This window comes from Mustelus asterias, chromosome 14 (genome assembly GCF_964213995.1).
Source record: "Mustelus asterias chromosome 14, sMusAst1.hap1.1, whole genome shotgun sequence".
In the NCBI taxonomy this organism is placed as follows: Eukaryota; Metazoa; Chordata; class Chondrichthyes; order Carcharhiniformes; family Triakidae; genus Mustelus; species Mustelus asterias.
In genome coordinates, this window is record NC_135814.1 from 32159913 (window position 1) to 32179573 (window position 19661).

The 19661-nt window shown below is 41.9% G+C and overlaps 1 protein-coding gene across 16 annotated transcripts in view; it reads right to left on the reverse strand.

Moving 5' to 3' along the window:
- rab3gap1 (RAB3 GTPase activating protein subunit 1) overlaps positions 1-19661 on the reverse strand; it is a 71445-nt gene that overhangs the window by 11265 nt on the left and 40519 nt on the right. For all 16 annotated transcript variants that reach the window (XM_078228115.1, XM_078228119.1, XM_078228114.1 and 13 more), the window contains 6 exons: positions 15387-15773; positions 7228-7365; positions 5950-6177; positions 4653-4749; positions 4320-4423; positions 4109-4224 (listed from right to left, as the gene is read on the reverse strand). In XM_078228115.1, the coding sequence (XP_078084241.1) occupies positions 4109-4224; positions 4320-4423; positions 4653-4749; positions 5950-6177; positions 7228-7365; positions 15387-15773 (1070 nt within the window). The remainder of the gene's footprint in view (positions 1-4108; positions 4225-4319; positions 4424-4652; positions 4750-5949; positions 6178-7227; positions 7366-15386; positions 15774-19661) is intronic.

Sequence of the window (19661 nt, forward strand, 5' to 3'; positions counted from 1 at the left end):
TCCCCGAATCAAGAGACTCTGCTCACAGAGGCATAATGTGGAGATGCCGGCGTTGGACTGGGGTAAACACCGTAAGAGGTTTAACAACACCAAGTTTAAGTCCAACAGGTTTATTTGGTAGCAAAAGCCACACATGCTTTCGGAGCCTTAAGCCCCTTCTTCAGGTGAGTGGGAATTCAGTTCACAAACAGGGCATATAAAGACACAAACTCAATTTACAGAATGGTTGGAATGCGAATACTTACAGCTAATCAAGTCTTTAAGGTGCAAACAATGTGAGTGGAGAGAGCATCAAGACAGGCTAAAGAGATGTGTATTGTCTCCAGACAGGACAGATTGTTTGTACCTTAAAGACTTGATTAGCTGTAAGTATTTGCATTCCAACCATTATTCTGTAAATTGAGTTTGTGTCTTTATATGCCCGGTTTGTGAACAGAATTCCCACTCACCTGAAGAAGGGGCTTAAGGCTCCGAAAGGTTGTGGCTTTTGCTACCAAATAAACCCGTTGGACTTTAACCTGGTGTTGTTAAACTTCTTACACAGAGACGTACCCAGGTGTCACGTTACTATTATTGGTAAGATGCTGCTCACAGTATTTCCTTCATTTTTATGAACTTCACAGTGAGAAGTGCAAATTTAAGTAAACAATTGAAACCTTGAATGGAAAACGCTTTTAAATTATGCATATTTTGAATAAGAATATTGTATTTCACATGCAAATTGAGATAACGTTTCCATTGAAAATTTCTTAAACCAATGAAAATTCATTAAATGGCACCTTGATGTATTTATTGAGAGATAAAAAGCTTTTGCTCAAGGGCAGCTCAGTTGGAGAATATTGGAGGTGTGCCTGAAGATTTTTTAGTGTAAAAGATGTGCTGTGACAGATAAAACATTGGGAACCACTGATTTAGGGGACACAGTTTAAAAATAAGGCGTCATTTAAAACAGATGAGAAAAAACATTTTCAGTGGGTCGATGGTCACGGAATTTTCTTCCCCCAAGTTCATCATGAATCTGATGGTGTACAGCATAGAGAGGGAAGTAGAGTTGAGGCCACAATCAGATCAGCCATGATCTTATCAAATGGCAGAGCAAGCTCAAAGGACCAAATAGCCTACTCCTGCTCCTAACTGGTGTATAATTTAAAGCGCCAATTTTCTGTGTAATGCAACATTACTTTTAATAATTCTGCCTTAATGTTCAGCATAAAACAAACATTATTGCACCACAAAATACTTAACAGCAGTCTCAGGACAAAGCAGTTTTATTTTCATGTTGAAATCTATCTTCAGTTTTTAAAAGGTTAAAATGCTTTCTGTTGTTTAAAAATATTCTTTGAGGAGGTAACAAGCAGGTTAGACAAAGGAAAGCTAGTGGATGTTATCTGATTGGATTTCCAGAAGGCCTTTGCAATATGCAGCACAGAAAACTGCTGAACAAGAGCCCATAGTGTAGAGACAAGGTACTAACATGGATAAGAGATTGGCTGACTGGCAGAAGGCAGAGAGTAGCGATAAAAGGGTCATTTTCAGGATGGCAGCCAGTGACTAGTAGAGTTCCGCAGGGGTTAGTGTAGGGACCACAACTTTTCACTTTATACATCAATCATCTAGATGAAGGAACTGAGGGCAGTGTGGCTACATTTGCAGGTGATACAAAGACAGGTGGAGGGACGGGTAGTATTGGGGAGGCGGCAGAAGGACTTGGACAGGTTAGGAGAGTGGGCAAAAAAGTGACAGATGGAATACAACGCAAGAAAGTGTGCGGTTATGCATTTTGATAGGAAGAGGAGGCATGAACTATTTTCTAAATGGGGAGAGAATTCAAAAACCACTAGCGCAAAGGGACTTGGGAGTCCTTGTTCAGCATTTTCTTAAGATTAACTTGCTGGTTGAATTGGTAGTTAGGAATGCAAATGTAATGTTAGCATTCATTTTGAGAGGGCTAGAATACAAGAACAAGGATGTACTGCTGAGGCTGGATAAGATTCTGCTCAGACCGGAGTATTGTGAGCAATTTGGACCCCGTATCTAAGGAAGGATGTGCTGGCCCTGCAGAGGGTCCAGAGCAGGTTCATGAGAATGATCCCAGGAATGAAAAGCTTAATGCGTGAGGAGCATTTGAGGACTCTGGGTCTGTACTCGATGGAGTTTAGAAGGATGAGGGGGGATGTCATTGAAACTTATGGAATACTGAAAAACCTGGATACAGTGGACGTGAAGATGCTTCCATTAGTAGGCAAGACTAGGACCCGAGGGCACAGCCACAGAATAAAGGGATGACTATTTAGAACCGGAGATGAGGAGGAATTTCTTCAGCCAGAGGGTGATGAATCTATGGAATTCACTGCCACAGAAGGCTGTGGAGGCCAGGTCATTGAGTATATTTAAGACTGCGATAGATAGGTTCTTGTTTGGTAAGGGGATCATAGGTTACGGGGAAAATGCGGGAGAATGGGGTTGAGAAACTTATCAGCTTTGATTGAATGTTGGAGCAGACTCGATGGGCCAAATGGCCTAATTCTGCTCCTATATCTTATGGTCTAAAAACTTTCGCACATTATAAACTTGTCTGTGGCTCTAAATTTGTAAGCATCACAAAACACCAATATTTTGGGCTACTTCCATTTAACAGAAAATTATATCTACACCATCCTTTAACACTGGAGTGTATTTACATTGGACAGAAGACAATTAGCACAGTGGCTAGCACTGCTGCCTCACAGCGCCAGGGATCTGGGTTCGATTCCCGGCTTGGGTCATTGTCTATGCGGAGTCTGCATGTTCTCCCCGTGTCTTCCGGGCGCTCCAGTTTCCTCCCACAGTCCGAAAGACATGCTGGTTAGGTGTCTTGGCCATGCTAAGTTTTCCCTCCGTGTACCCAATAGGCGTCGGAGTGTGACGACGAGGGGATTTTCACAGTATCTTCATTGCAGTGTTAATGTTAGCCTACTTGTGACACTAATAAATAAACTTTAGTCACCTCAGAATTAAAAAACAACCACTAACAAGCTATTAAGGATAGAGCTTTGATATTAAATGGAAAACAGCAGCTTCCATTTATATAGCATCTTCAACATAATAAAATGTCCTCAGACTTTGATCACAAACTTTATCAAATGCAATTTGACAAGCCATGTGAGATGTTAGGACAGGTGCCCAAAAGCTTGGTCAAAGAGGCAAGTTTAAGAAGTGCCTTGAAGGAGAACAGAGTGACAGAAAGATTTAGGAAGCGAATTCCAGAGCTTGAGTGAGAGGCAGCTGATAGTACGGCCAAGAAGACAGACCCAAGCAATGTGATACTATGGGTGGGATTTAATAAAGGATATCCCTGGGTTAGTTTGGGTGGGGTGGTGCCGTGTCGTCATGCAGGAGAGTGTTGCAAGAGATCTTCCTGCCTAGAGGCCAACTGAAGCCCTTAATTACCCACTTAAGGGCCTCATCCCACAGTTGTGTATTCAACCAGCAGTGGGCAGGGAAATGACCATGTGGAGAGACTGCCCAGCATGCTTGCAGCTCACATGGGCACAGAGGATTTGTCCCTTGCTGGATCCATGCATCCCCTCATGCCAGAGATCCCTATTCAAGCAGGTAAAGTAAATTACCAGCTACTGCTACTGCTGATAATGGAGAGATGCTGAGCCCTGCTCGGGGGCTGGATTTCCACTCCACTTGGGAAAGTAAAAATCATATATCCCCCTGCAGTCGGGAACCTTGGTGGTAGGTATCCCCCAATGCCAATTATTGCTTTAATTCCCTCAGGCTGTCCTGGATATGAGGTTGGCAGGGTTGCCAACAGTTTTGGTGGTAGGTGTCAGGCCCCCTGCAGCCCCCATTGAATTCCACCCTATATATTTACATGACCATAACCCCCTCATAGGTCTTTTCTACACTTGTGCCGTAGTAAATACTTTCACTTGATCTTTTTAGAATTATATATTTGTTCTTAAAATGTTATTTAAATTACACTCCATTGATCTAGTGTAACCTCAAATATTGCACAAGCTTATTCAGTGTCTATTTCAGATTTACCAAACTCACAAAGTTGCTAAATAAATGCAAAAATAATGACCAGGTTACAAATTAGGAAATCAATATCTTTTACCTTTCCAATTCTTCACGTTCCTCTTCCTTTTCACATTTCTTAATTCCAAATTTGGCTTGAAGTGATCGTGATCTTGCAATAATGGCTTCTGAAGCTATTATTTGACTAATTATTTCCTAGAAGAAAGGTCATATAATTATGTTTTCCTATTATCTAAAGTCCTTTTTGCCCATTTGTTAAGTCTAATGAAAGTAATTCCAGCAAAACTTACTTCCAATTTTTTGATATCAGGGTTTGAATATCTTAAAAGTTTGCTAGCGTGAGTAATGATGTGTTGAATTATTTTTCTTACAGAGGGGATATCTTCTATAGATTCTGTTAAAGATGGTAAATAAATTAATAGTACCGTTAATACAGAAAGCTCAAAGAGAAAGCAACATAGAAACTAGAATACTTTACAAGCCTAATAAACAGCTTAAGATTTAATCAGTTATCTCATTGGACATAAATTATGTGAAATACTGAAACTCTTCAATCATAAGCAATTAAAGTATTTAAAACTATTCATACTAATCTGTTGGAGAATCTAACAAAACTGTTTTACCTTCTTCTTTCACCTTTAGCAATGCAGCATGCAAAATGCATGGTAGCAAATGCCTGGTCAAATCTGCAGGTTTTAAGCCAACTAAATAGTGAAGAACCTGAAAGAAAACATATGTCTCATTATCTCAAGTATATAGGACTAAATCTGCAGATAAATACAACTTAAAAGTATGACTAAAAATCCATCAGTAATAACTTTAAAAGATTGCATTAGATATTACTTTAACTTGCGACTCAAGACTTGTAGTTATAAATTACATCATCCCTCTCCTACATATACAAAAATCTTCAACATACCAATTTCCTCTGCATATCTTACAAAATTCAATAAAATTTAAAACCATAAACGTCAAGTTATCTTGTTTAAAACTTTTGTACTTGGGTATGGTTTGATATGGTTCTCTACCCAATGAAGTTCAAAGAAACATATAGGAGTTATGAAACAGATCATTTAACCAACCCAGACTGTGTTCATGTTTATCCTCTAGTTGAGCAAATTGTGCTAATCATATACCCATAATCCAATTTTGCATGGCAAGTTAGTTTCTGCCTTGACTACTAACTCAGACTAAATTTCAGACTCCCAATTGTGAAGATATTTTCATACCCTCTTCTAAATCACTTGTGTTTATCTTTGGGCCTTTGTTTTTGATCTCTCAAGTACAAGACCTCGCACTTGCCCACGTTGAATTTCATCAGCCACTTCTTGGACCACTCTCCTAAACTGTCTAAATCTAAGGTGAGAGGGGAGAGATACAAAAGTATTCAGAGGGGCAATGTTTTCACACAGAGGGTGATAAGTGTCTGGAACAAGCTGCCAGTGGTAGTAGTAGAGGCAGGTACAATTTTGTCTTTTAAAAAGCATTTAGATAGTTACATGGGTACGATGGGCATAGAGGGATATGGGCCAAATGCGGGCAATTGGGATTAGCTTAGGGGTTTAAAAAAAAAAAGGGTGGCATAGACAAGTTGGGCCGAAGGGCCTGTTTCCATGTTGTAAACCTCTATGACTCTAATTTCACCAACCTTTTCAGTACTGCGTCCATAACTATCGTTATACTTTCAAATTGTTGCAGCTCCTGTTCTTATATCGTTACATTTCTCAATATCATACTCAAGTGTAACCTGAAGTGAAGTTTATCTTATTACAAATTTTCTTTCTCATCCCGAATTCTCCTTTTCAAGTACCTGAGATCCTATACTGTTTCCCTGCCCTGCAGCCTTTTTCCATTCCTTCTCTCAGCTTTCTTTTTGCTTGCCCTTAATATATCATTCACAACTATTTAAATCATTTATACCTTCTCAGCCTCCCTTGTGTCATCAAAGAGACGTCTTTGTCTTCGAGCAGGAATTGGCTTTGCCGTTTCCCAAGCCTCCGCCCACATGTTGCCAGGGATTTTCATTCTGGCACTCAACTCTTTTCTGAGAACCTTGTCACCTGCTTCATCTGTGTATTCTTCCTCAATATAGTCACGAGGAGAGTACCACCTCACAAAATCTTCCAAACAACAGCCAGGGTTTGCAGCCTAAGAAACAAATCAACTCCATCACAAAATTATTTTCATTGTAAAGTTACATACTTCACTTAAGTTGGAATGGTTATTTCATTTAAGATGTAGTGGTGATAAGCCCTCAACTGTTTTATTTATTGAAGAAAAATTACTTCATGTAAACCGGTGTAAAAATCATTTGCTTTTATCCATTACCCTTCTCTCCAACAGGTTACTAACATAGTGGTACAAGCTCTATTAGCCCTCCAGTAATTTGCTCGAGTAATCATTTCACACTGCTTCTGAACCTTCAGTATTTTATTCATAATGAGCTTCAAGTCCCTCTCTTTCTCTGCAACTTCAGTTGCTGCTTCTGCATTGTATGCACATGCATGGAGTTACCTAGGCTCAAATACATAATGTTTTGTGTACTTTGTTTAGGAAAAAAGAGTGAACTGTTCAACCTTACATAACTACATTCTATACCTACTATTCACAACTATAATTTGCTGTGAAGAAATCGCTTAACAGTGTACGTTATACAATCATACGCAGATCACTTGATCTTCCAGTGCACTTTGAAAGGCGATGTTAATGCAACTCCGTCCCTGCACAATTCTAGGTCATAAAATAATGAATCTAATTAAGCCATCAAACCTCTGTAGGAATTATATTGTAGCTGCACACCTTCTTTGTGATATAGTACCATTCTGAATGTACCACAGCCAACCCTTTCCATTCTATCAAATGACACAGACCTGGGTTCGATTCCCACCTTGGGTCACTGTCTGTGCGGAGTCCGCACGTTCTCCCTGATTGCGTGGGTTTACTCCGGGTGTTCCGGTTTCCTCCCACAGTCCAAAAGACATGCTGGTTAGGTGCATTGGCCATGCTCAATTCTCCCTCAGTGTACCTGCCAGAGTGTGGCGACTAGGGGATTTTCACAGTAACTTCATTGCAGTGATAAAGTAAAGCTACTTGTGACACTAATAAATAAACTTCTACTTAGAAATAAAATTTTGAATAAGATAATGTTCCCCTACAGTTGATGATTAGGAAGATTGAAATTATGAAAATGTACTTTACCTTAAAGGATTCCATGTCTGACAGCAAACAGGCACTCTGCATTCTAGCACGTAGATGTGCTCCTTCAGCTGATGTCCCCAGTTTAGCTAATACTTCCGACTGTTCTTCTAATAAATCTTCCGTCATTGGTGCTGGTTCCTGACAGGATGAAAGATTTCAGTAAATTAAAATTAGAATTGTTTTCAGTACTTTGTGGTAATTGTGGCAGGAGGAGAATGCCTGTCAAATAGCAAGAAAATACATCTGATTGACCCAAACTTTCCATTGATTGACAATTTGATTATTACACAATATTGGACTGTGAAATTTATTAGATCATTAAATTAGCTTTATAATGGGTCTTTTCCAAAATTTGTTCTTTTGGTGATAGGCAAGACTGATCAACTGAGCCTTTGACAAGGTACCGCATGGTAGGTTGTTGCATAAGATTAAATCTCACGGGATCCAGGGTGAGGTATCTAAATGGATACAAAATTGGCTTCTTGACAGAAGCCAGAGGGTGGTTGTAGAGGGTTATTTTTCAAACTGGAGGCCTGTGACCAGCGGTGTGCCTCAGGGATCAGTGCTAGGTCCACTGTTATTTGTCATTTATATTAATGATTTGAATGAGAATATAGGAGGCATGGTTAGTAAGTTTGCAGATGACACTAAGATTGGTGGTATAGTGGACAGTGAAGCAAGTTATCTCCAATTGCAACGGGATCTTGATCAATTGGCCGAGTGGGCTGACAAATGGCAAATGGGAGTTTAATTTAGACAAATGCGAGGTGATGCATTTTGGTAGACTGAACCAGGGCAGGACTTACTTATTAATGGTAGGGCGTTGGGGAGAGTTATAGAACAAAGAGATCAAGGGGTACATGTTCATAGCTCCCTTGAAAGTGGAGTCACAGGTGGACAGAGTGGTGAAGAAGGCATTCGTCATGCTTGGTTTCATTGGCCAGAACATTGAATACAAGAGTTGGAACATCTTTTTGAAGTTGTGCAAGACATTGGTACGGCCACACTTGGAATATTGTGTGCAATTCTGGTCACCCTATTATAGAAAGGATATTATTAAACTAGAAAGAGTGCAGAAAAGATTTACTAGGATGCTACCGGGACTTGATGGATTGAGCTATAAGGAGAGGCTGAATAAACTGGGACTTTTTTCTCTGGAGCGTAGGAGGCTGAGGGGTGATCTTATAGAGGCCTATGAATTATGAGAGGCATTGATGAGCTAGATAGTCAATATCTTTTCCCAAAGGTAGGGGAGTCTAAAACTGGAGGGCATAGGCTTAAGGTGAGAGGGGAGAGATGCAAAAGTGTCCAGAGGGGAAATTTTTTCACAGGGTGGTGAGTATCTGGAACAAGCTGACAGAGGTAGTAGTAGAGGCAGGTATAATTTTGTCTTTTAAAAAGCATTTAGATAGTTACATGGGTACGATGGGCATAGAGGGATATGGGCCAAATGCGGGCAATTGGGATTAGCTTAGGTGTTTTAAAAAATCAAGGACGGCATGGACAAGTTGGGCCGAAGGGCCTGTTTCCATGCTGTAAACCTTTATGACTCTATGAGCCAGATAACCTGCTCCTAAATCTCTACCATGCTGTTCTGAATTAAGCATAAGGATTTAGGCGAGAATAGCATTCTCACAATGTTTCCTGCATCTCATGACAAAAAGTTTACTGCGTTCACTTGATTACTTCACACAGCAACACAGCTGACATTGAAACTCAAAAGAAAAATGTGGGGAATTAGTCACTAAACTGAAATTGAGGATTTACACAGTACAATTTGCGGTTACAGTTTTGCTGAAAAACACTTAATCATCCTGTCATCCTGAAAGAAAATAACCCCATCAATGGCTTACCCAATGAGAATTTCTTTAAAACTTCTGCTTTACATGACTCTGGAGTAAAAGTTATTCCACTATCATCAAACATAATACATCTGGTAAAACAAATTTGTAACTTTTTAAAAGATACTGCCATCATCATCAAATATAAATTAACATTCTATATTAAGGGTCCACAAAAGTTGAAAGGGAGCAATGGAAAGTATCAAATTCAGATTGTATCAAAAGGTTTTGTCACCCTTCTGAGGAATAGAGTTGGTTTCTTTTTCTGGAAGGAGATATTTTTGAAGGGATTATAACATGCAGGTGTGTGTTTATGACTTGAGATTTTTTCAACAGTTGCTGTTGAGCAGTCCAACTTTTTATGACATTGCTTATTACAGTGTAAGTTATTTTAACACAAAGAAAAATCCTGCAATGTTTACTTTCCACAGTATTCTAGAACTGGAAATTCTGCTGATGGTCTCTTGATCTCCCACCGTAATTCGTCAGCTGTTTACACCAAACCTTCAGAGGCTCCTCAACCTGACCCCAGAGGACTATGGAAGCTCAATCATTGAGCATGGTCAAGACTGAAATCAATAGATCTCTGAATAATGATGTCATGGAATATGGGGATGGTGAGGAAATGTGACACATGATCAGCCATGATCTAACTGAATGATAGCACAGGCTAGATGGGACAAATAGCCTATTCCTGTTTTTATGTTATTGTGAAGTGGTAAATCAAGTGATTTTATTAAGATTGATATTAAAACATGCATTAATAGCTTTAGAATAGAAAAATGTAGTTACGAGAGGTAATTCTAGGTATGATTGGAAATTTAGCCAATACTACAGACATGATGGGATCCTTGGGCAAGGGTAGTTGCAGGGGCAGCTAGCCCAGCAGTCATAACAATAACAGCTTTCACAGGCATTCACTGCTGAACAGGACAAGAAGGAGATAAGGTGAACTGAAAATCATAACCAAGATTGAGTAATGAGATAACGGGAACATCTGTGATAGAATAGAATGGTTAGTTATGATATTAATGAGAAACATCAGAATGAAAAGTAGGAAGAACTAGAAACATGTGCTAAAAACCCTGTACCATTGAGGGAGGCATCATAGCTGGCTGTGGATCTCTCCAGCATATGCTTGAATAAAGGCTTTGCTTACTGGAACTCAAACTTAGTGGTCTCATATTTTACTGTAACAAATGAGTATCCACATATATACATAAAGTGATGGTCTTTAACCCGGAAGCAGTACGGTAATAAAATTTGCAACTTCTTAAAATCAATTACAGATTCCACAGACCTTTTAATTAATGTTTGAAAATGAGTTTTAAAGAGTTTGCATCAATTGTAAAGGGATCAATTGTAATTCTCTTGAATACAAAGAAATACTGGTCTATGTGATCTGGTGCCCTTAACTTGAAAGCAGTATCAACAGGAAGTTAAGAAAGAAGCAGTGTAGCTGGTAGATATTAAGGAGAACTACAGACACAAAGGAGAGTTACATGCAGAGGAGCTGGAGGGTGGAGATTAGATACAGACACAAAGAGAAAGCAGACAGAGATAGAAAGAGGAGCACATCGAACTCTTGTAAGGAAAAGAAAACAAGTCACTCAGAAAGAGGTCTGTTTTCCTGTTTGGCAGAAAAGGAGATAGGAGTTCTTGGAGGCAACATGCAAGTTGGCTGAAAAAGGTCTAAAACCTAGAAAGTTCTGTAAATGCCTCAGAGATGTTACATTGGTGGGTGCTATCCCAGAAGTGACCAACTGTTAACTAGGCTTGGTTCATGAACTGGCATTTTGGTAGATTGAACCAGGGCAGGACTTACTCAGTTAATGGTAGGGCGTTGGGGAGAGTTACAGAACAAAGAGATCTAGGAGTACATGTTCATAGCTCCTTGAAAGTGGAGTCACAGGTGGACAGAGTGGTGAAGAAGGCATTCGGCATGCTTGGTTTCATCGGTCAGAACATTGAATACAGGAGTTGAGACGTCTTGTTGAAGTTGTACAAGACATTGGTAAATACTGTGTGCAATTCTGGTCACCCTATTATAGAAAGGATATTATTAAATTAGAAAGAGTGCAGAAAAGATTTACTAGGATGCTACCGGGACTTGATGGATTGAGTTATAAGGAGAGGCTGAACAGACTGGGACTTTATTCTCTGGAGCGTAGGAGGCTGAGGGGTGACCTTATAGAGGTCTATAAAATAATGAGGGGCATAGACAAGGTAGATAGTCAATATATTTTCCCAAAGATAGGGGAGTCTAAAACTAGAGGGCATAGGTTTAAGGTGAGAGGGGAGAGATACAAAAGTGTCCAGAGGGGCAATTTTTTCACAGAGGGTGATGAGTGTCTGAAACAAGCTGCCAGTGTTAGTAGTAGAGGCGGGTACAATTTTATCTTTTAAAAAGCATTTTGATAGTTACATGGGTACATAAGAACGTAAGAATTAGGAGCAGGAGTAGGCCATCGAGCCCCTCGGGCCTGCCCCGCCATTCAACAAGATCACGGCTGATCTGAGGCGAATCAGTTCCACTTACCCACCTGCTCCCCATATCCCTTAATTCCCTTATCAATCAGAAATCTATCTACCCGTGATTTAAACATATTCAACGAGGTAACCTCCACCACTTCAATGGGCAGAGAATTCCAGAGATTCACTACCCTCTGAGAGAAGAAGTTCCCCCTCAACTCTGTTCTGAACTGACTCCCACTTATTTTGAGGCTGTGCCCTCTAGGTCTGGTTTCCCTTCTAAGTGGAAAGAATCTCTCAACCTCTACCCTATCCAGCCCCTTCATTATCTTATATGTCTCTATAAGATCACCCCTCAGCCTTCTAAACTCCAACAAGTACAGACCCAATCTGTTCAATCTCTCCTCATAAGCCAGACCCCTCATCTCCGGTATCAATCTGGTGAACCTTCTCTGCACTCCCTCCAAGGCCAATATATCCTTTCGCAAATAAGGAGACCAAAACTGCACACAGTACTCCAGTTGCGGCCTGACCAGTGCCTTGTATAGTTGCAGCAAGACCTCCCTCCCTGCTTTTATATTCTATCCCCCTCGCGATAAAGGCCAACATTCCATTTGCCTTCTTGATCACCTACTGCACCTGCAGACTGAGTTTTTGCGATTTGTGCACAAGGACCCCCAGGTCGCTCTGCAAGTAGCATGATGTAATTTTTCTCCATTTAAATAATGTTTCAATTTACTATTATTTCTTCCGAAGTGGATAACCTCACATTTGCCAACGTTATATTCCATCTGCCAGATCCTCGCCCACTCGCTCAGCCTATCCAAATCTCTCTGCAGACTTTCCGCATCTTCCACACAATTCGCTTTCCCACGCATCTTCGTGTCATCAGCAAACTTTGATACCCTACACTCAGTCCCCTCCTCCAGATCATCTATGTAAATGGTAAACAGTTGAGGCCCCAGTACCGATCCCTGCGGCACGCCACTAGTCACCAACTGCCAACCAGAAAAGCACCCATTTATTCCAACTCTCTGCTTCCTACTGGATAGCCAATCCCCGCCAACACCTTACCCCCAACTCCGTGTACCCCAATCTTCTGTAGTAACCTTTTGTGAGGCACCTTATCGAATGCCTTCTGGAAATCTAAAAACACCACATCCACCGGTTCCCCTCTGTCAACCGCACTAGTCACATCTTCATAAAAATCCAGTAAATTCGTCAAACACGACTTTCCTTTCATGAATCCATGCTGCATCTGCTTGATCGAACCATTCTTATCCAGGTGCTCTGCTATTTCCTCTTTAATGATGGACTCCAGCATCTTCCCAACTACGGACGTTAAGCTAACCGGCCTGTAGTTACCCGCCTTTTGTCTACTTCCTTTTTTAAACAGCGGCGTAACAGTAGCTGTTTTCCAATCAGCCGGCACTACCCCAGATTTCAGCAAATTTTGATAAATAACTACTAACGCATCTGCTATTACCTCAGCCATTTCTTTCAGTACCCTGGGATGCATTCCATCCGGGCCCGGGGACTTGTCTACCTTCAGTCTCATTAGTCTACCAAGCACTACCTCTTTAGTAACAGTAATTGTATTAAGGACCTCACCTCCCACCTACTCTCGATCTCTAATATTCGGTAAACTATTTGTGTCTTCCACCGTGAAGACCGACACAAAGAACTTATTTAAAGTCTCAGCCATTTCCTCGTTTTCCACTATTAAATCCCCCCTCTCGTCCTCCAAGGGTCCAACACTCACTCTAGCCACTCTATTCCTTTTTATATATTTGTAAAAACTTTTACTATCATTTTTTATATTTTGAGCTAGTTTAGTTTCATAATCTATCTTTCCTTTCTTAATCGCTTTCTTAGTCGTTCTTTGTTGTTTTTTAAAGCTTTCCCAATCCACTAATTCTCCACTCTTTTTGGCCACTCTGTTTTTATTTTAATACTCTCCTTTACTTCCTTTGTTATCCACGTCTGGTTATCCCTTTTCTTAGAGTCCTTCTTTATCACCGGAATATATTTTTGCTGAGTACTTAAAAAAATCTCCTTAAAACTCCTCCACTGTTCCTCAGCTGTCCTACCTACCAGTCTGCTCGCCCAGTCTACATTAGCCAATTCCGCCCTCATCCTATTGTACTCCCCTCTGTTCAAGCAGAGGACACTGGTTTGGGACACTACTTTCTCACCCTCCATCTGTATCAGAAATTCAACCATATTATGATCACTCAACCCAAGAGGATCCCTCACAAGAAGATCCTTAATTCTACCTGTCTCATTACACAGTACCAGATCTAAGATAACTCGCTCTCTCGTAGGTTTTGTAACATACTGTTCAATGAAACTATTCCGACAGCATTCTAAGAACTCTTCCTCAATCCCTCCACATCCAATTTGAGTCGACCAATCGATATGCTGGTTAAAATCCCCCATGATTATTGCCGTTCCGTTTTTGCACGCATCCATTATTTGCTTGTTTATAGCCCTCCCCACCTCTAAGTTATTATTTGGGGGCCTATTGACCACGCGTACCAGTGTCTTTCTCCCCCTTCTATTCCTTATCTCCACCCACAACGATTCCACGTTTTGCTCCTTAGAGCCTATGTCGTCTCTCACTACCGTCCTGATATTATCCTTTATTAACAAAGCTACCCCACCTCCTTCTTCTACCTGTCTATCCTTCCTAAATGCCTGATAACCCTGTATATTCAGTCCCCAGTCCCGGTCACCCTGCAACCACGTTTCTGTGATGGACACTAGATCATATTCATTTGTATGGATTTGTGCCATCAACTCATTTACTTTGTTTCGAATGCTTCGTGCATTCAGGCAAAGTGTATTTATGCCAGCCTTTATCTGGACCCGGTTTGTTGAAACGCTACTAATACCTCCCAAGCCCTCTACTCCTTTAACTAGTTGAATATCCTCAACATTAATCTGCACTTGTACTCTCTCCTTTACCTTCGATTTTGTAATTCCCCATACCTCTGCACCCTCCCCCCCATTTAATAGTTTAAAGCCCTATCAATGACCCTAGTTATACGATTTGCCAGGACTCTGGTCCCAGCACAATGGGTATAGAGGGATATGGGCCAAATGCGGGCAATTGGGATTAGCTGAGGGTTTTTAAAAAAAAAATAAGGGCGGCATGGACAAGTTGGGCCGAAAAGCCTGTTTCCATGCTGTAAACCTCTATGACTCTATGGCTAGTTAGTTGAAAATGAGCTCTGGAAAGCTACACTATCAGGACTGCAGTGACCCAAGGGAGAGTCGGTTCATAAAACTGTACCTTGCCAACTATCATACCTGTGAAATACAGGGGTGAAAGCTGTTGTTGGATAGGACTCCTAACCTAACCTGTGTGGATTAACAGCAGCATATTGTGGAACGATGTAGCTATGTAATGCCATACATGCTGATGGGGCATGCTTGTTGTGTTCAATTTATCTTTGTTGTATTGATTAAAGTGAGATTGACCTTTTTATTTGAAGTATTATTTGCCTGTTAATTCACATTGGTTCTGATTTATGTTAAGAAGTGAGCTGTTTTGGTTTACGATTCCTCCATGGGGATCGTAACAATACATGTTGTGCACACATTTAGCAATTAGGAGTGGAAATCCTGCCCATTTTCCTTTTTAACCAGGGATATCTGCTTTCTTGGTGACAAATTTATCCAATTGGCCATCAAGTGTGATTACATTATTTGAATTTATTCCTGTGAAGGATGACTTTGAATATTAATATATAAAAAAAACTTGAAAGTATCCTTGTCAGATACTTTATTATAAAATACAATACAAGTTGGAAAGTAATATTTGTTACCCAAAATATTTCTTACCTGTGTAACTGGAACACAAAGTGGATCTCCTGTGTGAAGCAGTGTCAGTTTGCCATGCTGATGTAGACGTCCCTCAGGTCTCCACTTTTGGTTCTCTTTCTTTCCACCATCTTTCACCTCTCCTTTTGCTGTTCCATCTTTCATTTCACTGACTTTCAAATCTTCCGTGTCACTCAGACATTCAAAAAACTCATCCTCACTATCACTCCATGACTCCCACGATTTCTGCTGAGATGATTCCCCTTTGTTCTCCTTAACGTCTCTATCATCTGTTGTCCCTTTACTATTTGACACCTTTCGGTCCATTGAGCCACCCAGTGCATTTTCAGTTGCTTGTTTTCTTCCATCATCTCTTGCTTTTTTTCTCTCAATGCAACAATTCAGCATCTTGAAATTAAAATTTTTCACAGGAAGTTAAAATTTTATACCGTTTTCCATTTCATTCCTTTATGCTCAAGGGCTCAAATGCAGCTTCGAACACAATACTGTATAGGATAAACTGCATCCATCAAAGCTCAACTCAAGCCGCTCCAGCATTATGGTCACAAAACACAACTGATTCTAGCACAAGCCACACAATTTCTCTTTAGCATTTTCCTCTCATTTCCCTTTTTCAAACAAGTTTTCTGATTCCTACTGAATCATTTTCAATAACTAAAATGCCACTATCTGGGGGGACGATTCTCCCATCCCATTATGCTGCTTTAGTGCAGCAGGCCGGGAGACTCTAGCGGGGTCGTTTCCCAGGCTCCCTGCTGGGTGCCCGGGCCTGAGCGCGTTGGCACCATCAGCTCTGTGCCAGAAATCAGCGTGGAATTGCATTATATATGCAGCGCCTAATTTAACTATAATTTCAATGCAATTAGCGAGCCCGGGACTGAAGTCTCTGGGCCCGCTAGCTTCTCCCCACACCAGGAGTATTTCACTCCAGCGGGGATTACAATAGCCCCACTTGCAGGGAACTAGCGGCCCAATCCCGCTGGAGTGAAGTGGAGGCAATCGAGGCCCCCCCAGAGGGTTGGGTGCCGGGAGATGCCCTCTGGGCATTGGCACCCTGGCACTGCCAGCCTGGGCCCCCCGCAACTGCCCAAGGGGCAAACTGGCAATGCCCAGGGGCCAAGGGGACGGGGCCTCTGGGAGGACGATCGGTGGGGGTGAGGGATCCCGTTGCCACTCTACAGTCAGGATCGGTAGGTGAGGGAGGGAGGCCAGCAATTGGGGCTGGCCATCCCACAGCCTGCTGGGAAAGGAGGAGGGACATGGGTTAGCTGGGAGTGCATCTGGGACTACCTGTGTGGGGGTGGGGATCGAGACCAGCGATGCAGGGCTACTTCGCATGCGTCGATCTCAGCACTGACAGATCGGTGCATGCACAGTGGCCCACTCAGCGCCATGCTGCCAGCCTCTCCATCGGGAATAGGCCCCGCCCACAGATTTTAACGTGATTCACGCTAGTGCACAGAGGGTGTGAGATTCTTTTTTAAACTCCTGCTGAAAAACTAGCGTGATTTACTCCAGTTTTTTGCGAATTCAACACTAAAGGGAGAATCCCACCCCTAATGTTCCGACTTCAAATAGTGCCATTTGAGCAGGGAGCGGCAGAGTGGAGAAACAAATGAGGGAGTACCTCACATACAACAACACTTCTCTTTCTAAATATTCAAGATTCAATGGTATTCTGTTCTACAAAAGCAAATTAAAGTTTATACAAGTAAGTGTAACAGGCAACAGGCTTAATGAATTAATCAAAGTTGACTGCGGGGCTAGACAGAGAAAGAATTACATGGAATATATAGCACAGAAACAGGCCATTTGGCCCAATCAAATGTTCCAGTTTCCCGGTCCTAACCACCTCTTCACTATGAACGTACAATTCCTCCAATCCTCCACCCCCAGCAGGAGGGTCTCGGCATTCTCCACTTCTTCCTCAGAGGCCCAAACAATCCCCATCCACCACTACTCTCCTCCTCCAAGCTGAACTTGTTCAATCAAGCAACAATTTCTCCTTTAACTTGTCTCACTTCCTGCAAATAAAAGATGTGGTTATGGTAATCACATAGGCCACAGTTATGTCTGTCTTTTTGTGAGATATGTGGAAAATTCCTTGTTCCAGTCTTACTCAGCCCCTCTCCCACAATTCTTCCTCCACTACATTGGTGACCATATCCCATGCCACTTCATGCTCTCATCTGGACCTGGAAAAAATGGATCAATTTTGCTTTCAAATCCCACTCCTCTCTCACCTCCCCTTCCCTGATCTGTCTCCATTTCTGGTGATAGACTGGCCACCAATATTCATTACAAACCTACCGACCGGGTGCAGAGGAGATTTACCAGGATGTTGCCTGGTATGGTGGGAAAATCGTATGAGGAAAGGCTGAGGGGCTTGAGGTTGTTTTCGTTAGAGAGAAGAAGGTTAAGAGGTGACTTAATAGAGGCATACAAGATGATCAGAGGATTAGATAGGGTGGATAGTGAGAGCCTTTTTCCTCGGATGGTGTTGGCTAGCACGAGGGACATAGCTGTAAATTGAGGGATGAGAGATATAGGACAGATGTTAGAGGTAGGTTCTTTACTCAGAGAGTCGTAAGGGGGTGGAATGCCCTGCCTGCAGCAGTGGTGGACTCGTCAACGTTGAGAGCGTTCAAGTGGTTATTGGATAAACATATGGATGATATTGGAATAGTGTAGATTAGAGAGGCTTTAGATTAGTACCACTGGTCGGCGCAACATCGAGGGCCGAAGGGCCTGTACTGCGCTGTAATGTTCTATGACTCCTACAGCTACCTCAACTACAGCTCCTCAGACATGCTCCCTCTAAGGACTCCATCCCATTCTCCCAGTTTCTCCACCTCCGTTCCAATGTTACCACCTTTGAAAACAGTGCTTTAAACATGTGTACCTTTTCCCATAACCAGGGATCCCATTCCTTCCCTCAGTGACACCTTGGTCCACTCCTCCATCTCCCCAACCCTTCATCCCCTTCCCCTGGCACTTTATCATGCAATTGCAGAAGGTGCAACAACAGCCCCATTACCACTTCCCTCCTCACTGTCCAGGGGTCCAAAGACTCCTTTCAGGTGATGCAGCATTTCACTTGCACCTCCTTCAATTTGCTCTACTGCATTTGCTGCTACCAATGTGGTCTCCTCTACATCGGGAAGGCTAAACGCAGACTGGGACCGCAATTTTCTGGACCCATTTGACGCAGGTGCAAATTATGATGATATCGATGATTTTGTGAAGAAAAAGTGCAGAAGAAAAGCTGTCTAAATTGTCATGGGTTACAAACACTGATAAACCAAGAAAATCTTAAAAATATCTCCCTCTTCCATATTCTCTTGTTTAAATTCTAGGGACGACTATTTGCTGGTCTGATATCATGGCTGTCACATGCAGTGAGTTATAACCACTGCATGGTAAGTAACCACCAACCCCCATTGCTTTCACTACTAGCCTTCAGAAAGTCTCTTTTGGACAAAGAACGGAATCCTTCCAGACAGTTGCCAGCAAAACCACTTGGACTCCACTTGATTGGAGTATTTGTTCCTGCACTGATTTTTTCTGGCTCATTTGGTCCTTCACTGGCCTGTGCTGTGCTGCAATCATATCATCAGCTGATTTCTCCATCTCATTGCTCATCATGGCCAGTTCCATGTTTGCTTGTCTCAAGATACACAAATCGCAATACTGACCATCCCAACCGTCATGCTGACAACAGGTAGGCTTGGATTTCAATTGATCAATTACAGGCTTGTTAAATTAAAAGAGCACCAAAGCAGTGATTTGTCATTTGTAAATTTGTTTTGTAATTTTGCAGCTTGTGTTGTGGATTTGAATTTGAATGCATCAATTACAGGCTTGTTTGCATCAGTTACAAAGCACTGAAGCAGTGATTTGTGTATTTGTACTTTTTTGGGTTCTTGTGGCTTGCATTATGGATTTGAATTAATCAATTACAAGCTTGTTTTCATGAAATAAAAAGCAATGAAGCAGTGATCTGTGTACCTTTCTGGCTTGTATTGTGTGAGCTGAGGGTGGGCATGGTCAGGAAGGCAATGATGTTACTTGGGGGAGGGGTTTGATGTCATTTCGGGCAGGGGGTGACATCACTAATGGGTTGGCAGGTCTAGGCATCACCAGGGGTGAAGCACCATGTCAGGGCACCCAAAAGTGCAAGTCCCGTGCCGTGCCCCGTTCATTAAGTATTGGGGGAAGGTTGCCCCGCTGTGGTTGAGGGTTGGGGGTGCTCCCCTTGTCTGCCAGGGGTCCCGA